Below are 20,768 nucleotides of genomic sequence, written 5' to 3' on the forward strand. Positions count from 1 at the left end.
TTTCTACTAAAACATCTAAATCCCAGAACCTGCAACAACCATTCCTGTCCCTGCTCTATCCATGGCTCTGAAATGGCCACAACATCGAAATTCCAGGCTGTTCCCAGTGTCTTCTATTTTAATAGGAAAAGGCTTCAATAACAAATCTCTGTTGATAGAATTTATTCTGAAAACACTAATAGGGTGCGTTAACAGCAGTTTTGCCAGCTCAAGTTTTGAACTTCTCAAAATCCTAGCCTAATCTTGTACAACCCAATGTATAGACTATATTGCTGCCTTTGCACATAGACTAAAAGAAAGCCAGTATATGTGGGTTTAATGAAAGGAAAGACCCAAAGGTGACCAATTGTCTAATCCTCTTCTACTCCAGCATTGATTTGAGACCTCTGGTGAAACTCCAGTGAGTGATGGCACTTGATTTTCTGAACGTTGGCTTATAATGGCAACATATGATAAAATTGAGGCAGTGTGATAAAGTTAACACTTTTTAAAATGGAAACTCAATTTACATGCTGATTGCAGTCTGTTGTGGTGATATCACTGTTTTAGTGTGAACTGATTTAAAATTGTAACTTGTTGCATTATTAGAGATGTGTTTTGATCAATTTTTATTTCTGATCAAATTTTAAGTGTTAACATATGCAACAAGACTTGTTTTGAGGTTGAATGATTGATTCAAAGTATTATACTAACTTATTCTATTGAAAAACCCAGGTTCTTTCTGCTGCTTCCATCTATTGCCTTGCAAACCTCTTCCATCCCCTTCCATTCCATAAATTAAAGATGCAAAACGTATAGTTCTGGTGCCATGTACCTATACAAACCTGTTGGCTTTTCAATATAGTCTGTATAAAAATCATCCTGAGGAATAACAACATTTATTGAAATAAAATGAGTTTGCAGATTTCCTTAGGAACATGTACACCAAGGCAAAAATGCAGAATGCTGTGTTTACTAAAGAGCACTTGACCTCTTCTTCGCAGACAAGTTGCTTTATATGACGACAGCGGTTGACTTGGTGGTCACTGAAGTACAAGAGCCAGTCCGCTTTCTCCTGGAGACCAAAGTCAGGGTATACCCACCGAGTGAAAGGATGTTTTGGCTCTTCAGTAAGCGAAGTTATACAGAAACATTCTATTTGAAGCTCAAACAGGTAACAAAAATAATTTGGTTAGCCCCTCTTATGTTAATAAAATGGATGTCAATGAACTTACTAGGTCCATATAGCACTGAATAAATGTAACTGGGAAATGAAAGTAGACCTGCCATTCCCTCCTAACTTTGCCCTGTTCTTTGAGTTGCTCTTTGACCATTTACTACTTCAGTCAGAATGCTAACTTTTTTCAGGAAATTTGCAGTCCTGTTTGAATCCAGTTTACATACAAAATAGCTGGAAAATGTATTGCATCACATTCTCTTCCCTTCCTATAAGTAAAGCCTAACTTCTACTCCACCTTTCCTTATACTGCAAAATGGTTGAAAGATTGAGTGCGACAAAGTCGGGGATTGAATCTGTGCTTCAATATGCTTTAGTTTCATCAGAATTGTACAGTCTTAAATGCATTTTATAGGAAACCTGAGCTCTATGGTCATATTTGATGTGGCTACCTTCAATTTGTTAAAAAAAATTATGTTTGCATATATATGATGCCTTATGTCAATCGCAAGGACTTGAGAACAGCATTTGAGGTTGTCTGTTTATGTTTCTGTTGATGTTGAAACTTTTTCACTATGGTTAAAACTTCATATAAGTATGAATTGTGCACCATGTCGTACCTAGCATCCCTTAAATGATCAATAGGAAGAGTTTTACATTTTTGATACACTTGACTGCAAGTTAAAATCCAGAAATATTGAATATTTTAACATGAGATTTGAAAAAAGTGCACTGTGTAGGTGTAAAAGGTTCTGTTTCAGTACATGGCATGTGCTTCGTAAATTAGAACTGCTATAATTAATTTACAGATTGAACGAAAAGAAAGAAAAAGTAACAGTGATACACTGTATGAGGTTACAAGTTTGGAAAGCGAATCTGAGCGTGAGCGAAGGAAAACCACAGCAAGCCCAACCATGCGCTTACCTCATTATGGCTCACAGGGGTCCATCATTCCATCACCACCTGAGGACGATGAAGAAGAAGGTGAGTTCCGTTCAGAATTGAAGTGGCTCTTTTTGTTTTTAAACTGATTTTAATTTGAAGGATAATTTTTAGCTTTATAGGAAATGCCGTCCTTGTTTTAGTTGTGGCAGTTTAAACATTAGTTATCTCTGAGGACAACTTTTAAGAATCCATCATGAATTAGATTTTGTGACTAATAAAGGTTGAAAGAGAGGTTTTATTGTATAGCTTCTACTTGCATCTGGTCCAAATCAAATTTGTATCCTCCTTGGTGCTGATTATAGGGCAAGTGTGACTGAACCAGATGTATATTTAAATGGTTGTATGTGCATATTGTTATGACATGAGTGACAGAACTCAAATTTCACTATTTAAATAAAATGACATCAACTTATTTTTTAGTTTTAAAAGTAAACATTAAACAACCATTCACAATTCTAAGCCCTCCTTTCTCTTAACTGATTATTATGTGCCTCCAAATCCAGTTTTCAAAATGCCCACATTTTAAACCCCCCCCCCCCTCCAAAAACATCAGATCATCTCATTGGCTCAATGTTGGCAAAACAATAAATTTAAACTCAATTGGGTTTTAGTGCGCTGGGGCATAATTTAAACTGATTAAATTCGAATTGTTGTCAAAAGAGCAACCCAAACTCCAGTATCCATTTCATAGCCAAATGTTACATATTTTCAATTTTCCATTACATTCTGGGACTGCTATCTAGTCTTATACGTAGGTGCTTGTGAGCTCTCAGTTCAAAACAGCATTCACTCCCTTAAAAGTACCCATGATGTGGAGGTGTCAATGTTGGATGGGGGTGAACAAAGTTAAAAGTCACCAAGGGAAACAGCCCCAGCTTGTTCAGCCTTTCCCTGTAGCACAGATCCTCAACCCTGGCAACATCCTTGTAAATCTTTTCTGAACCCTTTCAAGTTTCACAACATCTTTCCGATAGGAAGGAGACCAGAAATGCACACAATATTCCAATAGTGGCCTAACCAATGTCCTGTACAGTCGCAACATGATCTCCCAACTCCTGTACTCAATACTCTGACCAGGAAAGGAAATCATACCAAACGCCACCTTCACTATCCCATCTTTCTGCGACTCCACTTTCAAGGAGCTATGAACCTGCACTCCAAGATTTCTTTGTTCAGCAACATTCCCTAGGACCTTACCATTTAGTGTATATGTCCTGCTAAGATTTACTTTCCCAAAATGCATCACCTCGCATTTATCTGAATTAAACTCCATCTGCCACTTCTCAACTCGTTGGCCCATCTGGTCCAGATGCTGTTGTAATCTGAGGTAACCCTCTTCGCTGTCCACTACACCTCCAGTTTTGGTGTCATCTGCAAACTTACTAACTGTACCTCTTATGCTCGCTTCCAAATCATTTATGTAAATGACAAAAAGTAGAGGGCTTAGAGGGCTCAGCACCGATATGTTGAAATTGTCTGTGATTCCCAGTGTAAATCCAATAGGTAATTCTCAAGGTAAGTCAAAGTTCCAAACTGATAGCTCTGGATTGGTTTAAACTTGTGCAAAATAGTTCTGTGACTGTGCAGCAATTGGAGTGGCATTAGGCCACACTAGATTACAAACCATGGAGCTCTGGTCAAAACAGCATTTGCCCTTAAGATCTCCCAATGAAGGGACAATAAAACCTGAAAGTATGCCTAAACCTATAAGCAAATTAAGGGCTGTGAGTTGGTGTGAATGTGAGGTTAATGAGTGGAAAACCTTGGTGTGAAGTGAAAAGCCAGCATTGGTAAAGCGTTGACGATTCCATTGTCAAGACATTAAAAGTATTCAATTCCAACTCTGCTACTCTGGAGCTCCACTTATCTCAATTTGTGGGCCAATCCCCTAGGATTTGATAAATCATGATTTTACTTGGCTTACATTTGGTCTTTTGTTCTATGTGCTTTTGAGGTAGATTTGAAAAATAAATATTAGATTTACCATGCAGTAGTTGTAACAGATGGAACTTAAAACTACGAATGAGATGTTCAATAGTTTATATGTAATATGGTTATATTTAATATGCTACAATAAAATATTTGAGCAGGAAAGCAAAATTTGATTAATACATTGGCACATAGTGTATGAATGAACATAGAGTATACAGAATAGGGATGGACCTATTAGTCCTTCGAATTTGCTGTGCTATTCTGTTACATCATAGCTGATCACTACTCCAACACCGTTTTCATCATTATTCCTGTATCCTTTGATTTTACTTTTACAACTGGATTACTGATCCTCTATAGTCTTCTGAGGCCTGGTATTCCAGAGATTCTCTGCCTTGTAGAAATCTCCTTATCTTGTTCCTAAATGATCACCTCTTTATTCTGAGATGGTGCCTCCCTTGGTTTAGGATGCTCCAGCCAGGGTAAACATCCTTCCTGCATCGCCACTGTTGATTGCTGTAAGAAATTTGTATGGTTGAGTGTGATCACTTCTTGACATTTATATTTGTAGACTGTGAAAGTAAGTTTTATCTGCAGTCAAATCTGTTGCTCTTTTCAGATAATGATGAGCCTCTCCTGAGTGGTTCTGGTGATGTCTCCAAAGAATGTGGTGAAAAAATTCTAGAGACATGGGGAGATCTGTTGTCTAAGTGGTGAGTAGCAGAAATAGTTTTCTTATTGTGAGAGACTGAGAAACAGTATATTATAGTTCTATCATTTGTAAAGTTGGAGTCCTCTAATGCAGAATTCTGTTGTCATTTTGATCTCTGCATCTTTACAAATTAATCAAAATTATCACTTTGAAGATCATGGCAAAACTTCTGAATTTACACTCACCATATGTGCATGCAGCCTGTGCATGTACCCATCTATCTTAAAATGAGATTGGTGACCTTTCAGCAATCTAATTGGCTTGTTGGGAATCAGTTTAGCTCAGTTGGCTGGATTGTTGGTTTACAGAGCAGTTTGATGCCAACAGTGTGGGTTCAATTCCCATCACTGGTTTGAGGTTACCGTGATGGACACATGTTCTCAATCTTTTCCCTCACCTAAGGACAGGTGGCCCTCCGGTTAAATCACCATCAGTTGGTTCTCTCTAATGAGAGAGCAGCCCCTATCGTCTAGTAAGACTATGGCGACACAACAACAACAAATTTGCCTGTTGTATTTACTTAATTCTGAAGAAGACTTATGCCACACTCAAAATGGTTAACTCTGTTTTTCTTTTCGCAGATGCTTCCAGACCTGCTGAGTTTCTGCAGCATTCTCTAACTATTTGATTCATGGGCAAGGGAACATGTTTGTAATTGCCATTGCTCTTCAGTTTGACCCTTTCTTGAATTAGTTCCAATTTTGCTTGTCATTCATTTCTCAGCTATTTGACAGTAGCTGAAAGCATGAAGCCAGATTCTTTATGTGCATTGACAGTATCCAGTTCTATTTAACTTCACTGCTCCCCTACATTTTCATGATATTGTCAGACGTCTGGAACCCAGATTAAAGTTGATGTCTTCAGATCCTGCCACAAACTCAGTTCTATCACTTTCCATTTTATCCCTTCCATTAATACTGTCCTAACTTCAACCAAACGTTTTGCAATCTTGGCATCCTATTTAACTTTGGGCTGAGTTTCCAACCTTATTCTCTCCAACACAAAAACTACTTGTTTTGTGTAATGTCATTCATACTAATTTCTTTCTCTGCACATCTTCTGAAACCTTATCCATACTTATTGTCACCTCCAGACTCTTCCCAATCTCCCATCTTCCACTTTTCAATAAAATAAGCACTTCCAAACTGCTCTGCCAACACACTCTTAAGTCCTATTCAAATTATCCCCCCTATTTTTGTTGGACTCTGGCTGATCAACAAAGTGTTTTGAAATTCTCATCCTCTCATTCAAATAGCCTCGTATTGCACTAATGTGTAATTGCTTTCAGTTTGACAATTCTCCCAACAGATTGGTACTCACCCACCTTGGTTCAATTGAATAATGTAATTTCTTAAGCATTTGAAACAATCTAATGTCTTAACCTATAGACATTGGTTTTAAATGTTTGATTCCTCTTGAGGTATGTAGCTATAGTAGGATCACCACAAACACTGGCAATTCACTTACCTTGTTCAATAATACTTCAGTTCATTTAGGTTCCCCATGGATCTAATCGTGTGTCCCTCCCTTCCTTGGCAACATACTGCTGTATGAGAGCATCATCCATGTTTTTGAATCCAGCTTCTGCGAGTGTGCTGTTGACCACTTTTAACCTCTTTCTTGTTCTTTACTGCCTCTGCTGTCAGATACTCACCCAACAACTAGTTTATAAGAACCATAATTTTCTCCATCTAAACATTGGAAAGAATGAGACCTAATTCATTACTTGGTTTTCAGTCAAACAGGATATCGATTTAACCTTGTACCTCGTTCACACATGTAGCATTAGTCCATGTAATGCTGCAACTTTGACATCCTGACTCAATGGTTTTACAGGTTGTAAAGTTCACGTACAGCCAAATCTCTTGTTAGTAATCTGTTCTCACCACGATCTCATACAGTACATCATGCAAGTCCTTATTGAGATATGTTGTCTTGCATATCCCCATTTAAAATTTTTCCTTTTAGCTTAAATCACTCAGTGGTGCCATCTCTTTCTGTACCAGTAATCTCTTCCTCAAATCCCATATTTAAAGACAAGACTGAAGCATTTGCAGCAACCTTCAGCTAGAAGTACCAAGTGGTGATTCATCATGGCCTCTTCAGGGGTACCTAGCATTACAGATACTAGTCTTCAGCCAAATAGATTCACTTCACGTGATGCCAAGGAACAATTGAAGACTTTCAGTGCTTCAAAGACCATAGACCCTGATGCCATTTCTGTTCCAGAACTTGCTGCTCCCCAGGCCAAGCTCTTTGATTAAAGTTACAACACTGGTATCTATCTGACAATGTGGAAATTGCCCAAGTCTTTCCTGTACGAAAAAGACAGGACAAATCCAACCTGGTCAATTATTGCCTTATCAATTTACTCTCATCAGTAAAGTGATGGAAGGTGTTATCAACAGTGCTATCAAGCAGCATTTCCACAGCAATAATCTGTTTAGTAATGCACAGTTAGGATTCTTCCAGGGTCACTCGGCTCCCAACTTCATTAAAGTCTGAGCTCAAACTTGGGCAAAACAGCTCAATTCCAGAAGTGAGATGAGTGTGACAACCCTTGAACATCAAGGCCACATTGACAGTGTAGCATCAAGGAGCCCTTGCGAAACTGGGATCATTGGGCGTCGGGGCAAACTCCATGCCCGGGGTCATACCTGGGACATAGGAAGATGATTGTGGTTGTTGGAGGTCAGTCACCTCAGCTGCAGGACATGCCTGCAGGAGTTCCTCAGGGTGGTGTCTTCAGCTGCTTCATCAATGCCTTTCTTTCCACATAAGGTCAGTAGTGAGGATGTTTGCCGATGACTGCACCATGTTCAGAGTTTGTAACTCCTCAGATACTGAAGCATCCCATGTTCGAATACAACAAGATCTAGACAGTGTCTAGGCTCGGGCTGACAAGTGGCAAATAACATTTCATGCCACACAAATGCCGGGGAGTTACTATCTCTAATAAGAGACAATCTAACCACCACCCCATGACATTCAGTGGTGTTAGCATCTCTGAATCCCCTATTCTCAACATTTTTGGGATTACCATTGACTAGAAATTCAACTGGACTCTCCACATAAACATAGGTTAGAGGCTAGGAATACTGGGACAAATAACTGCCTACTAACTACCCAAAGTCTATCCACTATCTGCAAAGCACAAGTCAGGAATGTGATGGGATACACCTCACTGGGCTGGATGGGTGCTGCTCTAACAGCACTCCAGCTTGAGACAATCCAGGAGAAAGCAACCCATTTGACTGGCACTAAATCCACAAGCTTGTGTACAATTTACAAGATGCACTGCAGAAATTCATTAAAGATCCGGAGCACCTTTCAAACCCATACCCAGTTCCATCTGGAAGGATAAGGGCAACAGATATTCGGAACTTGTACGTATCTCCCTTCGAGCCATTCACCATCCTGACTCGGGCATATATCATCGTTCCTTCATTGTTACTGGGTCAAAATCCTGGGATTTCCTCCCTAAGGGCATTTATAGATCAACCTACAACACATGGACTGCATTTGTTCAAGAACGCAGCTCATTACCATCTTCTCAAGGGCAACTAAGGATGGGTAATAAATGTTGGCTGGCTAGTGATGCCCACGTCCCACAAGTTTTTACAAAACTCTTCAGTTCCTTCAAATTTGGCCTCTTGTACATTCTTAGGCTGCGAGTTAATGTTAATTCTAAATGGTAAACCCAGCACAGCAGAGTTGACAGGAGATTTAAACAAAATTAGTACAGGTATGTTAGCTATGATTTCACAATGATTTCTGTTAAAGTCAATTGGCAGGATTTTTCTTTGGACAAAGTGCTAATTGATCATCAGCTGTCAAATTATAACTTTAATTGACTATGCTTTTAATGTTATCAAAAGACTAGCTAAAAGGTTTTCAATAAAGCTATCACCTTGAATAATTACAGACTGTCTTTATTGCCCCAAGATACTGACTCCCAAAAAAAGTTAATTTTCCATGACTGCTGCATTAGAATCCTTTATAACTTAAAGTCTTGGCCTAATTGTGTCTGCTTTAGTGGAAGTAGACCTAGATTTATATTTATTGGATGTAATATTTCTCAATATTTGCCTAAAGTTTTGAAAGATGTTTCCAGTTACTGGCTTTCAGAAAGTTTTTCAGTTCTGAATTGAGCTTGAGTTCATAACATTTTTTATGTGAAAATAATTATACGTAGGTAAGACAATGGCTACATTTGAGGTAATACAATCATCATCTGTAATTAATCATAATACTGCAATACTTTGTTTTCCTTAGCCATTCTGTTGCTAACTTCAATTTGTTTCATATGACAAATTATTCTTGGAAAGTGGGAAGGAAGAAAAGGAATGAAGAATTATGGCCTTCATGTATTAAGTCACTAATTAGCATGCTGTAAATAAGGACTTCATTTGCATCTATTTTAAATTGAAAATGTAAAAACCCTGGTAAATATCTGTATTGCTGTGTAAGGTTGAGACTTCCTGTGAGTGTGTTAGCATCCTTCCATCTATATAAGATGATAGCCATGCAGGAAATCCATTGGGAATGCAGTAGTTCCACGTGACGCACTTTGCTGATAGTATTCGATCCCAGAGAGCCAGGATCTTCTGCATATGAGATGATTGTCATTGTTTTGGATTATTTTTGGGAGGTTTGATTTTGAAAGATCTTTACCTGTGATTTTTATCATTCCTTGAGATGCTGTGAATGCGTTGCAAACAAAAGAAAAGTGTTTTTATTCAATCATGCAGTGTGGGAGTTGCTGACTGGGTCAGCATTGATTGCCAATCGCTAGTTGCATACTGTCAAAGAATAGTCTTGCGTAAAATTCAAAAATTAAATAGCATATCTTATTCATCACTACTACATTTAGAAAGTTAAAGAGCAGAGACTGTTGTGATGAGACCACATCAGTCCTTTCAGTGCCTCTCCTCTGTGCCCAACTAGTTTTGGCTGTATTAGCCTAGTTGCATTCTCATCGATCTAATTGTAGTGAAATAATAACCAACCACAGCTTTGCTTACCAATGCAGCACCACTACCTCTGCAATCCAAAGATAGATCCTTGATATTTTCCTGTTTCAGATCTTTTCATGTTGCTGCTTGGCATTTTTGTTCACCAGTGCCGCTCACCTGCTTATAAATCTTCATTTAGTTCTAGATTTCATTATTCTAGTGCAGTCCTAGCCAGTCTCTGAAATGCTCCGTAAACTTGAGATTATTTAAAACTCTGCCCATGGTTTATTTTAAAGCAAAGAACTGTGGATGTTGAAATCTGAACTATGGTTTATTTTATTTGTTCATGCAACTTGGTTGTTGTTGACTGGGGCAGCCTTCATTACACATCCTTAATTATCCTCAAGAAGGGGTGGTGAGCTGGGTGGGAAGGGTGAGGTGGATGCAGAGATGCTTCAGTATAACTTGGACAAGTTGAGCAAATGGGCAAATGCATAACACATGAATTAGAATGGGGGTATGTGTGGTTATTCACTTTGGTAGCAAAAACAGGAAAGCAGATTATTATCTGAATAGTGATAGATTGGGAAAACTGGTAGTGCAACAAAACTTGGGTGTTGTACACGAATTGTTGAAAGTAAACATGTAGATGCAGCAGGTGGCAAAGTAGGCAAGTTGTATTTTGGCATTACGAGAGGATTTGAGTGCAGGAGCAGGAATGTTGCTGTAATTTTGCAAGCCTTGATGAGACCAGAGCATTTTGTACACTTTGGTCATCTCACCTGAGGAAGGATGTTTTGGCTATTGAGGGACTGCAATGAAGGTTGACCATGTTGATTCCTGCAATGGAAGGGCTGTCATAAGAGAAACTGCATCAGTTAGAACTATGTTCAGTGGAGTTTAGAAGAATGGGGGGAGTTATCTCATTGAAACCTACAATATTCTAACAGGACTAGACAGTAAACACAGGAAGGATGTTCCTGATGATGGAAGAGTCCAGACATAGGGTCACAGTCTTAAGCCATTTAAGACTGAGATGAAATATTTCTTACCCAGAGAATGGAGAGTGTGGTATTATCTGCCACAGAAAACATTGAAGCCAAAATGTTGAATGTTTTTGAGAAGGAGTAAGAACATTGAACAATACAGTGCAGAAGAGGCCCTTCAGCCCTCCAATGTTGCGCCAAACTATGAACTATTCTCGGCTCATTCCCCCTACATCAACTCATCATCCATCCATGTGTTTATCCAAGGATTGTTTAAATCTCCCTAAAGTGGCTGAGTTAACTACATTGGCAGGTAGGGCATTCCACGCCTTACCACTCTTGAGTAAAGAATCTGCCTCTTACATCTGTCTTAAATCCATCACCCCTCAATTTGTAGTTATGTTTCCTCGTACAAGCTGACGTCATCATTCTCGGAAAAAGACTTTCACTGTCTACCCTATCTAATCCTCTGATCATCTTTTATGTCTCTATCAAATCCCCTCTTAACCTTCTTCTTTCCAATAAGAACAGACCAAGTCTCTCAGCCTTTCCTCATAAGACCTTCCCTCCAGACCAGGCAACAGCCCAGTAAATCTCCTCTGCATCTTTTCCCAATGCTCCCACATCCTCCCCTAAATATGGCGACCAGAACTCTATGCAATATTCCAAGTGCGACCGCACTAGCGTTTTGTTTGGTTGCAGCATGATATTGCGGCTCTGGAACTCGAGCCCTCTACCAATGAAACCTAACACACCGTATGCCTTCTTAACAGCACTATCCACCTGGGTGGCAAATTTCAGGAATCTGTGTACATGGACGCCAAGATTCCTCTGCACATCCATACTACCAACAATCTTTCCATTGACCCATAGTATGCCTTCCTGTTAGATATAATTTTGGGAGCGAAAGGGATTTAAGGGTACTAGGTGAAAGCAAGAATAGGGTACAGAGTTGGATGATCAACCATGATCCATGAATGTCTAAAACCTGCTTACCATTTCTTCATTTACCTCCTTGAATCTAATTATAGTGAAATACTGTACTGGGGCAGCACAGTAACACGTTGGTTAGCACTATTGCCTCACAGCACCAGAGACGCGGGTTCAATTCCCGCCTCAGGCGACTCTGTGTCTGCACATTCTCCCTATGTCTGTGTGGGTTTCCTCCGGGTACTCCGGTTTCCTCCCACAATCCAAAAAATATGTGCAGGTTAGGTGAATTGGCCATGCTAAATTGCCCGTAGCGTTAGGTGAATTGGTAAATGTAGGGGAATGTGTCTGGGCGGGTTGGGCTTCGGTGGGTCGGTGTGGACTTGGGCCAAAGGGCCTGTTTCCACGCTGTAAGTAATCTAATCCAACTGGGTTGTAGCGACACCAACAGTGCTGTGAGGAAGGGAGTTTGGGATTTTCACCAAGAGACAGTCAAAGAGAACAACAGAATTCCAAGTTAGAATGGCGTGTTACTTAGAGTGGAACCAACAGATGGTGTCACTCCTTTACATCTGCTATCCTTATTCTTCTAGGTGGTAGACGTCACAGGTTTGGGAGGTGTCATTCAAAGAATCTAAGTGCATTTCTGCAGTGCATCAGATGGTACATGCTGTTGCCACTTTCCCATGTTTGGACCAAGGCTGTAATGCAGTTAGGAGCTATACCCAAGCCAAGTAGCTTATTTCTTGGTGAGCACTGCCTGTCAACCAACTCCTTTCATTGCTTTGATAATTGAGAGTGTACTATTAGGATTGTAATTGTCTAGGTTGGATTTGTCTTGCTTTTCTATGGACATGACCTGCCTGGACAATTTTTCACATTCTTGGGTAGATGCCAGTGTTATAGTTGTACTGAAAGAGCTTGCTAGGTTCCAGAATATAAATCTTCAAGCTTATTGCCAGAATGTTGAGGCCTATTCATAACTTTTGCAAATGCTTCAGTCTTTCTTTTACACTGGTGTGCTGGACTTACCTGTAGTTGAAGATGAGAATATTTGTAGCATCTACCAGCTTTTCATTGTCTAATTGTCTACATTCATATCTGTGGCAGGACTGCAGGGTGTAGCTTGGATCTATTAGCTGTGGGATCGTTTCATCCTATCTGTTGCATGCTGTTTTGACTCCTTAGCATGTAAGCAGTCCTGTGTCATTACTTGGTGTGGTTCATGTGTCAGTTTTAGGTATGCCTGCTGCTGTTCCTGGCTTGCTCTCCTGCACTCTTCATTAAACCAGGGTTAATAGTAAAGGTAGAGTGCTATGTGGTTGGCTGGATAGCGGACTGTGGTTGGCTAGATCGGTTGATAATCCGCAGCGCCTAGTGGACATCCAATTTTGAGTTGCTAGATCTATTTTGAAGTCTGTCTTATTTAGCACAGTGCTGTTCAAGGCAATGAAGTGTCTCTTCAATATAAAGGGGGACACTTTCTCCACAATGATTATGCTGTAAATGTAATAGAGACAGATTTTTGAGGATGATTTAATTAAATTCCCTCTTACTGGTTCCTTCACCATACCCCATCAACCAAGACTAGCAGTCCAGGTCTTTTAGGCCTTGGTTAGTAGTGGTGTTACCTAGCCACTCTTAGTGATTGACATTGAAGCACCTGTATAGAATAGGGCAGCACGGTAGCTTAGTGGTTAGCTCTGCTACCTCACAGCACCAGGGACCCGGGTCCAGTTCCTGCTTCGGGCGACTGTCTGGAATTTGAACGTTCTCCCCATGCCTGCGTGGGTTTCCTCTGGGTGGTTTAGTTTCTTCCCACAATCCAAAGATGTGCAGGCCTGGTGATTTAACCATGCTAAGTTGTCCATAGTATTCAGGGATATGTAGGTTAGGTACATTAGTCAGGTTAAGCATAGAGTAATGGGTCTGGGTGGTTATTGTTGGGAGGGGCGGTGTGGACTTGTTGGACCTAATGGCCTGTTTCCACACTTTAGGGATTCTATTCTACTCATTCTGTGCCGTTGCTTCCCTCAGTGCTTCCTCCAAGTAGTATTGAATGTGTAGAGTACTGATTAATCAGCTGAGAGTGAGGCAAGAGGTCAGTAGATGGTGATCACAGTAGGTTCCCTAGTCCATGTTTCACCTGATGCCATGGTTCTCCATGGAGTCTGTAGTCAGCATTGAGGACTCCCATAGCAGTTCTCTTATTGTATGCTGTGATGCCATCTCTGGTCCCATTGGCTGGACAGATCCAGGCATGGGGATGAAGATGGTATATCTGGGACATGGTAAGGTTATGACTGTGTCATGCTGTTACTTGACTATTCTGTTACACAGCTCTCCCAATTTTAGCGTTAGCTCCGGATGTTAGTAAGTATTGACAGTGGTGGATTTGCTCTTTTGGTTTACAGTGCCTAAGTCGCCACCAGGTTGGTGTGTGTGGATTGTTTTCTCTTTGGAATTTGTAGCTGTTCAATGTAACGAAGTGGCTAGCTAGACCATTTAAGTTGAGAGTTAACCATATTGCTGTCACATGTAAGTCAGATTGGGGAGAAGCAACAGATTTCCTTCCCTTGGCATTACTGGACCTGAAGAATTTGTGAGGTAATCAGCATTAAATGAGCATTTAATTCAAAAAGTTTTAAATTCAATGTCACCATCTGCCAGAGTTCAAAACCCTGTCTCCAGAATAATAGCCTGGAGCTCTTGATTATTAATCCAATGACAGTACCCCTACTCCACTATCTCCCCTTAGACTGTCCTAACTCTCTCCAAGTCGTCATTTCCCTGTGCTATGATGACTTACTGTGGATTTCAACTAAGCATCGTCTTGATTTTACATCCTCATTTTTTATCTACAAATGCTTTGTAGATCTCATCTCTCTACATCCTTAGGTCTAATCTCTTCTAGCCCTGCAACCCTCTGAAATATCTGCAGTCATCTAATTCTGGCTGCTTGAGGCCCCTTCAATGGCTCCTCCGCGAGTGGCTGTACTTAACAACTCCAAGCTCAAAAGACTTCTTCCCTAATCCACTTTGACACTCTGCCTCTTTTTCTTCCCTTATACATCTTAAGGCATATTACTTTGACCAAGCTTTTGTTCATCTGTTCTTATGTAACTTGTCAGATTCTGTTCCCCCAGTTCTCCTTTAAATAACCTTCCAGTATCGTATTGTCATTGGGATTTCAAAAAGTGTAGTGACTCTGTGCAGGCATGCAAAATACTTTCTTCTGTTCACTTCCCACATTTTTGCTTTTATAACATTTTTACTATCAATCAGGAGTTGATCTATTTAATATAATGAGAACTATAACAATATTTACAGCAACATCATGAAACCTTGAGCTCAGAAACAGCATTTTTTCCCCTTTGTTACACCGGCTCTGAATTAGTGATGTATGATTCTTAGCTCTGAATCATAAATCACTGCACAGCTTAGCACGTCCAGACTGACACTTGAGTGCGATATTGATGGAGTTTAAGGAGCCATCTTTCCAGTGCCACATTAAAGTAATGCCCAATCTCTCTGTTTAGATGGAAGTGAAAGATCCCATTTCACCATTCTCAAGGACAGCAGAGAAATTGTACATGGTTTCCATATCTATGTCTAACCTTTAACCAACATCACAAAAACTGGTCATTGAATCATTAGGAACGTGATTAAGAACGTTGATGGAATAAATTGACATAACTGAAGCAGAAAAGGCAGTGTGTAGCTTAAATATGATCCTACAGATTTGATACTGTAACTAGGCATTGCTACCTATTACAGAACATTAATGGAATTTTAATGATGTAGATGACAAGCTGAATGTAGCAAATACAGTGCATGGTTCTAAATTTCAGCAAAATGTCACTTAAACTGGTGTAGCAGTAATATTTGACGGTTCTTTTTATTCCTCACTGATATTTTGAATTTCCTAATAAAGTAATATTTTGTTTAATGTGCGGCAACTGAGTCATTCCTTGAACAAGGATTTTCTTATCTTTATTTAATTTTGAAACTTTGTTAGTTCTATTTCAAGCTGTCCATTATCCAAGTAGACCTTATCCGTTACTGTTTGCATCTCTTACCAGCAAAATTCTCTGCTGATGAGGGATTTTTCATTTCATTCTATAATGTCTTGTATTCAGTCGAGTGCAAGTTCTGAGCTCTGCCCTGACATAATTACAGACGTAAGCAGTCAGTTTGCAATCTCTGACCAAAGAGAGTGTTATCAGTTGATTCACTATTACAGCTGAAGATGATAATTATGTTCTGATAAACAGTCACCAGACTCGAAACATTACTCTCCCCATGGATCTGTCCAGACCTACTGAATTTCTCCAATTTCTGTTTCCAATTTCTGTATTAGGTCTCCAGCACCCTCTGTTCTTTGTTTTACTTTATATAAAAATTGTGAATTTCTTGAACAGTTCACTCTGAAATGTTTTGCATACAAAGTAAATTTCAACTTCACTGACCATTATTGTAAGCATATATAGCAGCTTTTGTACAAGCACAACATTCCATAGTTTTAAAAGAAGAATGAAAATAATATGTATGAAATAGCGTTCTTCATGTGAAACAGTATATCTAGATTCTTCAGGGGTGAGGCAGAAAGTAAAATTTGACTCTGGACATAGTGATATTGGGACAGATCATCAAAAACTTTGCCGGAGAAATTCCTAAGGAGCATTTTGAAAGAACAAAGAGGTTGAGAGGTAATGATATTCTAGGCTTTAAGGTCTAAGCAGCTGAAGGCTTGGCCATGAATAGAGCAATTAAAATCAAGGCCCCTCAAGAGGGCCAGAATTAAATTACTGTTAATATCTTGCAAGGATTGCAATTATATTAGCACAGTGGCTCAGTGGTTAGCACTGCTACCTCACTGTGCCAGTGACCTGGGTTCAATTCCAGCCTTGGGTGACTGTCTATGCGGTGTGTGCATATTCTGCCCATATCTATGTGGGTTTCCTCTGGGTGCTCCAGTTTCTTCCCACAATCCAAGGATGTGCAGGTTAGATGGATTGGCCAAGCTAAATTCCCTGTAGTGTCCATGTATATGCAGACTAGATGGATTAGTCTTGGGAAATACAGGAATATAGGTTAAGAGGGTGCATCTGAGTGAGATGCTCTATGTAGGGTCAGTATGGACTCAATAGGCCAAATGGTCTACTTCCACACTGCAGGGATTCTATAATTCTATGTGGCTGGAGAAGATTGCAGATATAGAGAAGGTTGAAGTCACGGGGAAAATTTGAAAATATGGCATTGCTTGGTAGTTGGTGTAGGTCAGAGGACGCAGCGTTGATTAGTGAATGATACTTGGTGCAAGTTAAGACCATGTTCTACAGAATATGGTAGTCAGCCAAAAGTGCCATTACAGTAGTAGAGTTTTGAAGTAATGAAGACGTGGATGAGGGGTTTAGCAGAAATAAAGAAACAAAAGATTAGTGATCTAAACATAAAGACCTAACTCTTACTTACACTGGAAATACTCACCAGTCCTAATCTCTAATCAGCTGTTTGGTTGATTCTGCCTAAATAATCACTACTTCCATTACAAAGATTTGAGAGACTTGGTTCTGGTACTCTATCGCAAAAGTGCACTCTTTCAATTGCTAAATCACGCTACGTTGGCTGCCTCTAGTGTCCTATTAATCAACCTGTTGGGACATGTTATGAGGTTACTTCAGAAAAGGTGGGACTTGACCCTGGGCCCTGTCTCAGATAGGGCATATGCTCTACATGTAGCTAGTCATTTGATAAATTTGCTGAAATGTAAATTTAACCCAAAAACGTTTTGTATCAGTAAGATGCTTTTCCTGGTTACCAGTTATGTTGTGTGTATTATCATTAAAATCTTATGGTAACATTCTCTCAGTTATGGTACAAGCTTAATTTATTTCTGGGCCAGACAGATCTCAAGCTGAAATCTGGTTTGGTAATCATGCTTTTCTTCACTAAAATGTAAGCACACATGCATATATAGAATCCCCACAGTGCAGAAACAGGCCATTCGGCCCAACAAGTCCACACCGACCCTCCGAAGAGTATCCCACCCAGATCCATCCCCTCTAACCCTGTCACCCTGCATTTTCCGTGGCTAATGCACCTAACTCGCACATTCCTGAACACTATGGGCAATTTAGCATAGCCAATCACCTCACTTGCACATCTTTGGACTGTGGGATGAAACCAAAGCAACTGGCAGAAACCCAGGCAGGTACGGGGAGAATTTGCAAACTCCACACAGACCAAGGTTAGAATCAAACCCAGTGGCTAGCACCATGAGGCAGCAGTGCTAGGCACTGAGCCCTTTGGTTTTACCAATAAAACATGCCTTCTACTAAAAAGAACAGAAAATAGAATAAATCAAGCCATTTGCTGTAATCTTTTTTGGGAGATTTCGGTATACAGTGCAAATTCAATCTCATCTATCACAACACCAATACTCTATAGTACTCGAACACAGAGAGAGTGGCTTCTTTATCACATTTGTATGCTGAACTTACCTGTTTTTTTTTAAATTACTGGCCTTGACAACCTGGTAGCCTCTTCCTTGATTAGTCACTCAACCGAGCTTTGAATTTTCTCAACCTTCAATAATTCTCAGGGTTCTAACCAAACACTGGTGTGGAATTTTTGAAATTGAATCCTTAAGCTTAGTTAACCTATTTGCTCACAGTTCTATATTGCCCCTTTCTTTGAAGAGAAACTGTCTCCCCGATCAAAATTCCACTAGTGCTTCTAAACTGAAAACCAAAAACTTTCTAAACTATGGTTTTTCCTCAAAGCAAAAAATAAATTCTGAAAAGAAAAAAAATCACGTGTCTCAATGTTAACCCTGCCTGCTCAACACTCCCAACGCAAACGAATCCCAAACATCATCCCAGGGACACACTGTGTGTCTTTCAAATTTTTTTTTAAACATCATTCCAGAAATGCTAGTTAAAGCTGCTCATAGACTAAAACTCACTTGCTACTAGTTCAAAATTCAAACATTAAAATAATACTAAAATGTATATAAATCGCATATTTTACTACTTTTCTGTTTAAAAAGACTGAAGCTTAGTTTGGTTGAGGATTTTGGTCATGCTTGCAATTGTTATTATATTTTGTTTGGAAGAGCAGTATTATTCCTTTATTTAAGCATGCAATTAATTACAGTACCTTATGAAAGTTCAAATGTTTTGATTCATTGAACGAAGTAAAATTGCCGTCAATACTTTTATATACTAGCACATTGAGTGAACAGTTTTGAGAGAGTGCATTAGTTTACTTGAAGTTTGTTCTCATTTGAAATTAAATGCAGGCATCTGAACCTGAGTGTAAGACCGAAGCCACTGCCGACTTTAGTAAGAAGTGGTGTCCCTGAGGCTCTCCGGGGTGAAGTTTGGCAGCTACTTGCAGGATGCCATAACAATGACCAGATGGTAGAAGACTATAGAATTCTTATCACAAAAGTAAGTCTATATTTAAGCAAACTGCGTCTTTTATTGAAAAGAATTGCCACATCAGTTAATATGCAGAGGTTTTATTTATTGCCACTTGTATATATTTTCTATGTCACTTATTTTTTGCTGATGATGAATTTGGAAATTGAAGACTTTCTTAAATGGGCAGCAGTTATTACAAACTATACATTGTTCATAAGTACACGTGAATAGAAGTGGAGACCTGGTTTGAGTTCACTGGTTATATTTAGATATTTTTGAACAACCTGTTCAGACACATTATGACACACTTCTGAAGCAGGTAGGATTGAATATGGGCTTTCTCTCACAATGTAGGGACCCTGCCACTGCATTATAACAATCTAGCAGTCATACTTGGTGATTGTGTATTCACCACTTATTAAACTCCATATTTCAAATATTTTCTGAATAATCCAATTAAGAACAATTGTTTATTCAAAGATGTTGTGAAGAAACATTTGTAAGAGTCTTTGCTGTTAGTCTTGCATTCAGAATTTGCCTCCAATAGCTCTAAATTGAGTGTGCTAATATTCTACATAATGCAGCATTTTCAAAGGAATTCAGGAAAAAGTACGAAACATGAATTGTATAAAAACTTGTTTAATGTGTTTCGTTTGCCATAAAGTGCTTTTCTGAGGAAAAGATAATGTTGAAACTGTCTTGCATTACTTTTAAAACCTGAATTAGGTTATTAGAATAATCATTGTATTTGGTCCCTAGGTTTTTATTAAAAAGTATTCAGGAAGAAATAACACTCTGCATGTAAGGAGGTTTTTCAGGATGTTGAGTCTATGCAGCTCTTAGTGAAGCTATACAAAATACATTTGTATGGTTCCTGTTACGTTGTAATTACATTGGAAAACAATTGCCCCTATGTTGATATGTTAACCTTTGCTATGTATTCTTTCTTTTAAGCTGTCTGTAGTTTGACTGAAAAAATTGTCTTTCAGCCTTGAAGACAATGCACTATACTGTACATTAGTATCAATGTAAACTGGTGTATGAATTTGGAACAAGACTTGTCTGGAGCCAAATAACGACATTCTTGAAAGAATTTAACCTCCTTTTAAGTTCAGGGTTTAGTGAAAAATAATGTGTAGTGTAAATGCACTTTTATTTTGTAGTTGTGTTCATTTAGCCTATAAGAAGTCTATATTTTCACATTTTTTTTATTGAAACTATTTGAATGAAATACAAGGAACTTTCAAGATTTATGGTAAAGAGCAGGATCTGACCGAAAGCCGGTGTCACATTCCGCCTATCTTTGAACACACCATCAACTGGTATAAAAGTATTCCTTTGGACTTGAAAGAAAAACAAAAAATTCTCAAAATACTTAGGTGTGGCAGCTTCTCTGGAGACTAAAACTGAATTTTGTATGATGTTGCCTACTTATAAATATATCTCTTGTGCAACTTTGCAGAGGGTAGGACTTCACAAATGGTTAAAGTACCATAGATTGAAATTTCTGTTAGTCAAGACAAACTTTTGCTTTTATAACGATCCAAAGCTCATGATTACTGTTAACTTGCAGGGATATTAACTTTGTTTCTGAATAGTTTTCAGTAGTGTAAATGGTAAACAGTTATGAGCACATTTCAAGTACCTAAGTAAACATCTGTAAATCTATAATATGTAAACTTAGAATAGGCTTGTCCAGCAGGGCTCAAGAGTGTAGTGGTGGAA

At 39.1% G+C, this 20,768-nt stretch overlaps 1 protein-coding gene across 3 annotated transcripts in view; it reads left to right on the forward strand.

Annotated features, from left to right (window-relative positions):
• The window catches only part of LOC132825844 (rab GTPase-activating protein 1), a 182,319-nt gene that overhangs the window by 80,474 nt on the left and 81,077 nt on the right, over positions 1 to 20,768 (forward strand). For all 3 annotated transcript variants that reach the window (XM_060841384.1, XM_060841386.1, XM_060841385.1), the window contains 4 exons: positions 984 to 1,153; positions 1,966 to 2,140; positions 4,653 to 4,746; positions 18,920 to 19,070. In XM_060841384.1, coding sequence (XP_060697367.1) covers positions 984 to 1,153; positions 1,966 to 2,140; positions 4,653 to 4,746; positions 18,920 to 19,070 — 590 coding nt within the window. The remainder of the gene's footprint in view (positions 1 to 983; positions 1,154 to 1,965; positions 2,141 to 4,652; positions 4,747 to 18,919; positions 19,071 to 20,768) is intronic.

The sequence above is a fragment of the Hemiscyllium ocellatum genome, chromosome 21 (assembly GCF_020745735.1).
Source record: "Hemiscyllium ocellatum isolate sHemOce1 chromosome 21, sHemOce1.pat.X.cur, whole genome shotgun sequence".
NCBI lineage: Eukaryota > Metazoa > Chordata > Chondrichthyes > Orectolobiformes > Hemiscylliidae > Hemiscyllium > Hemiscyllium ocellatum.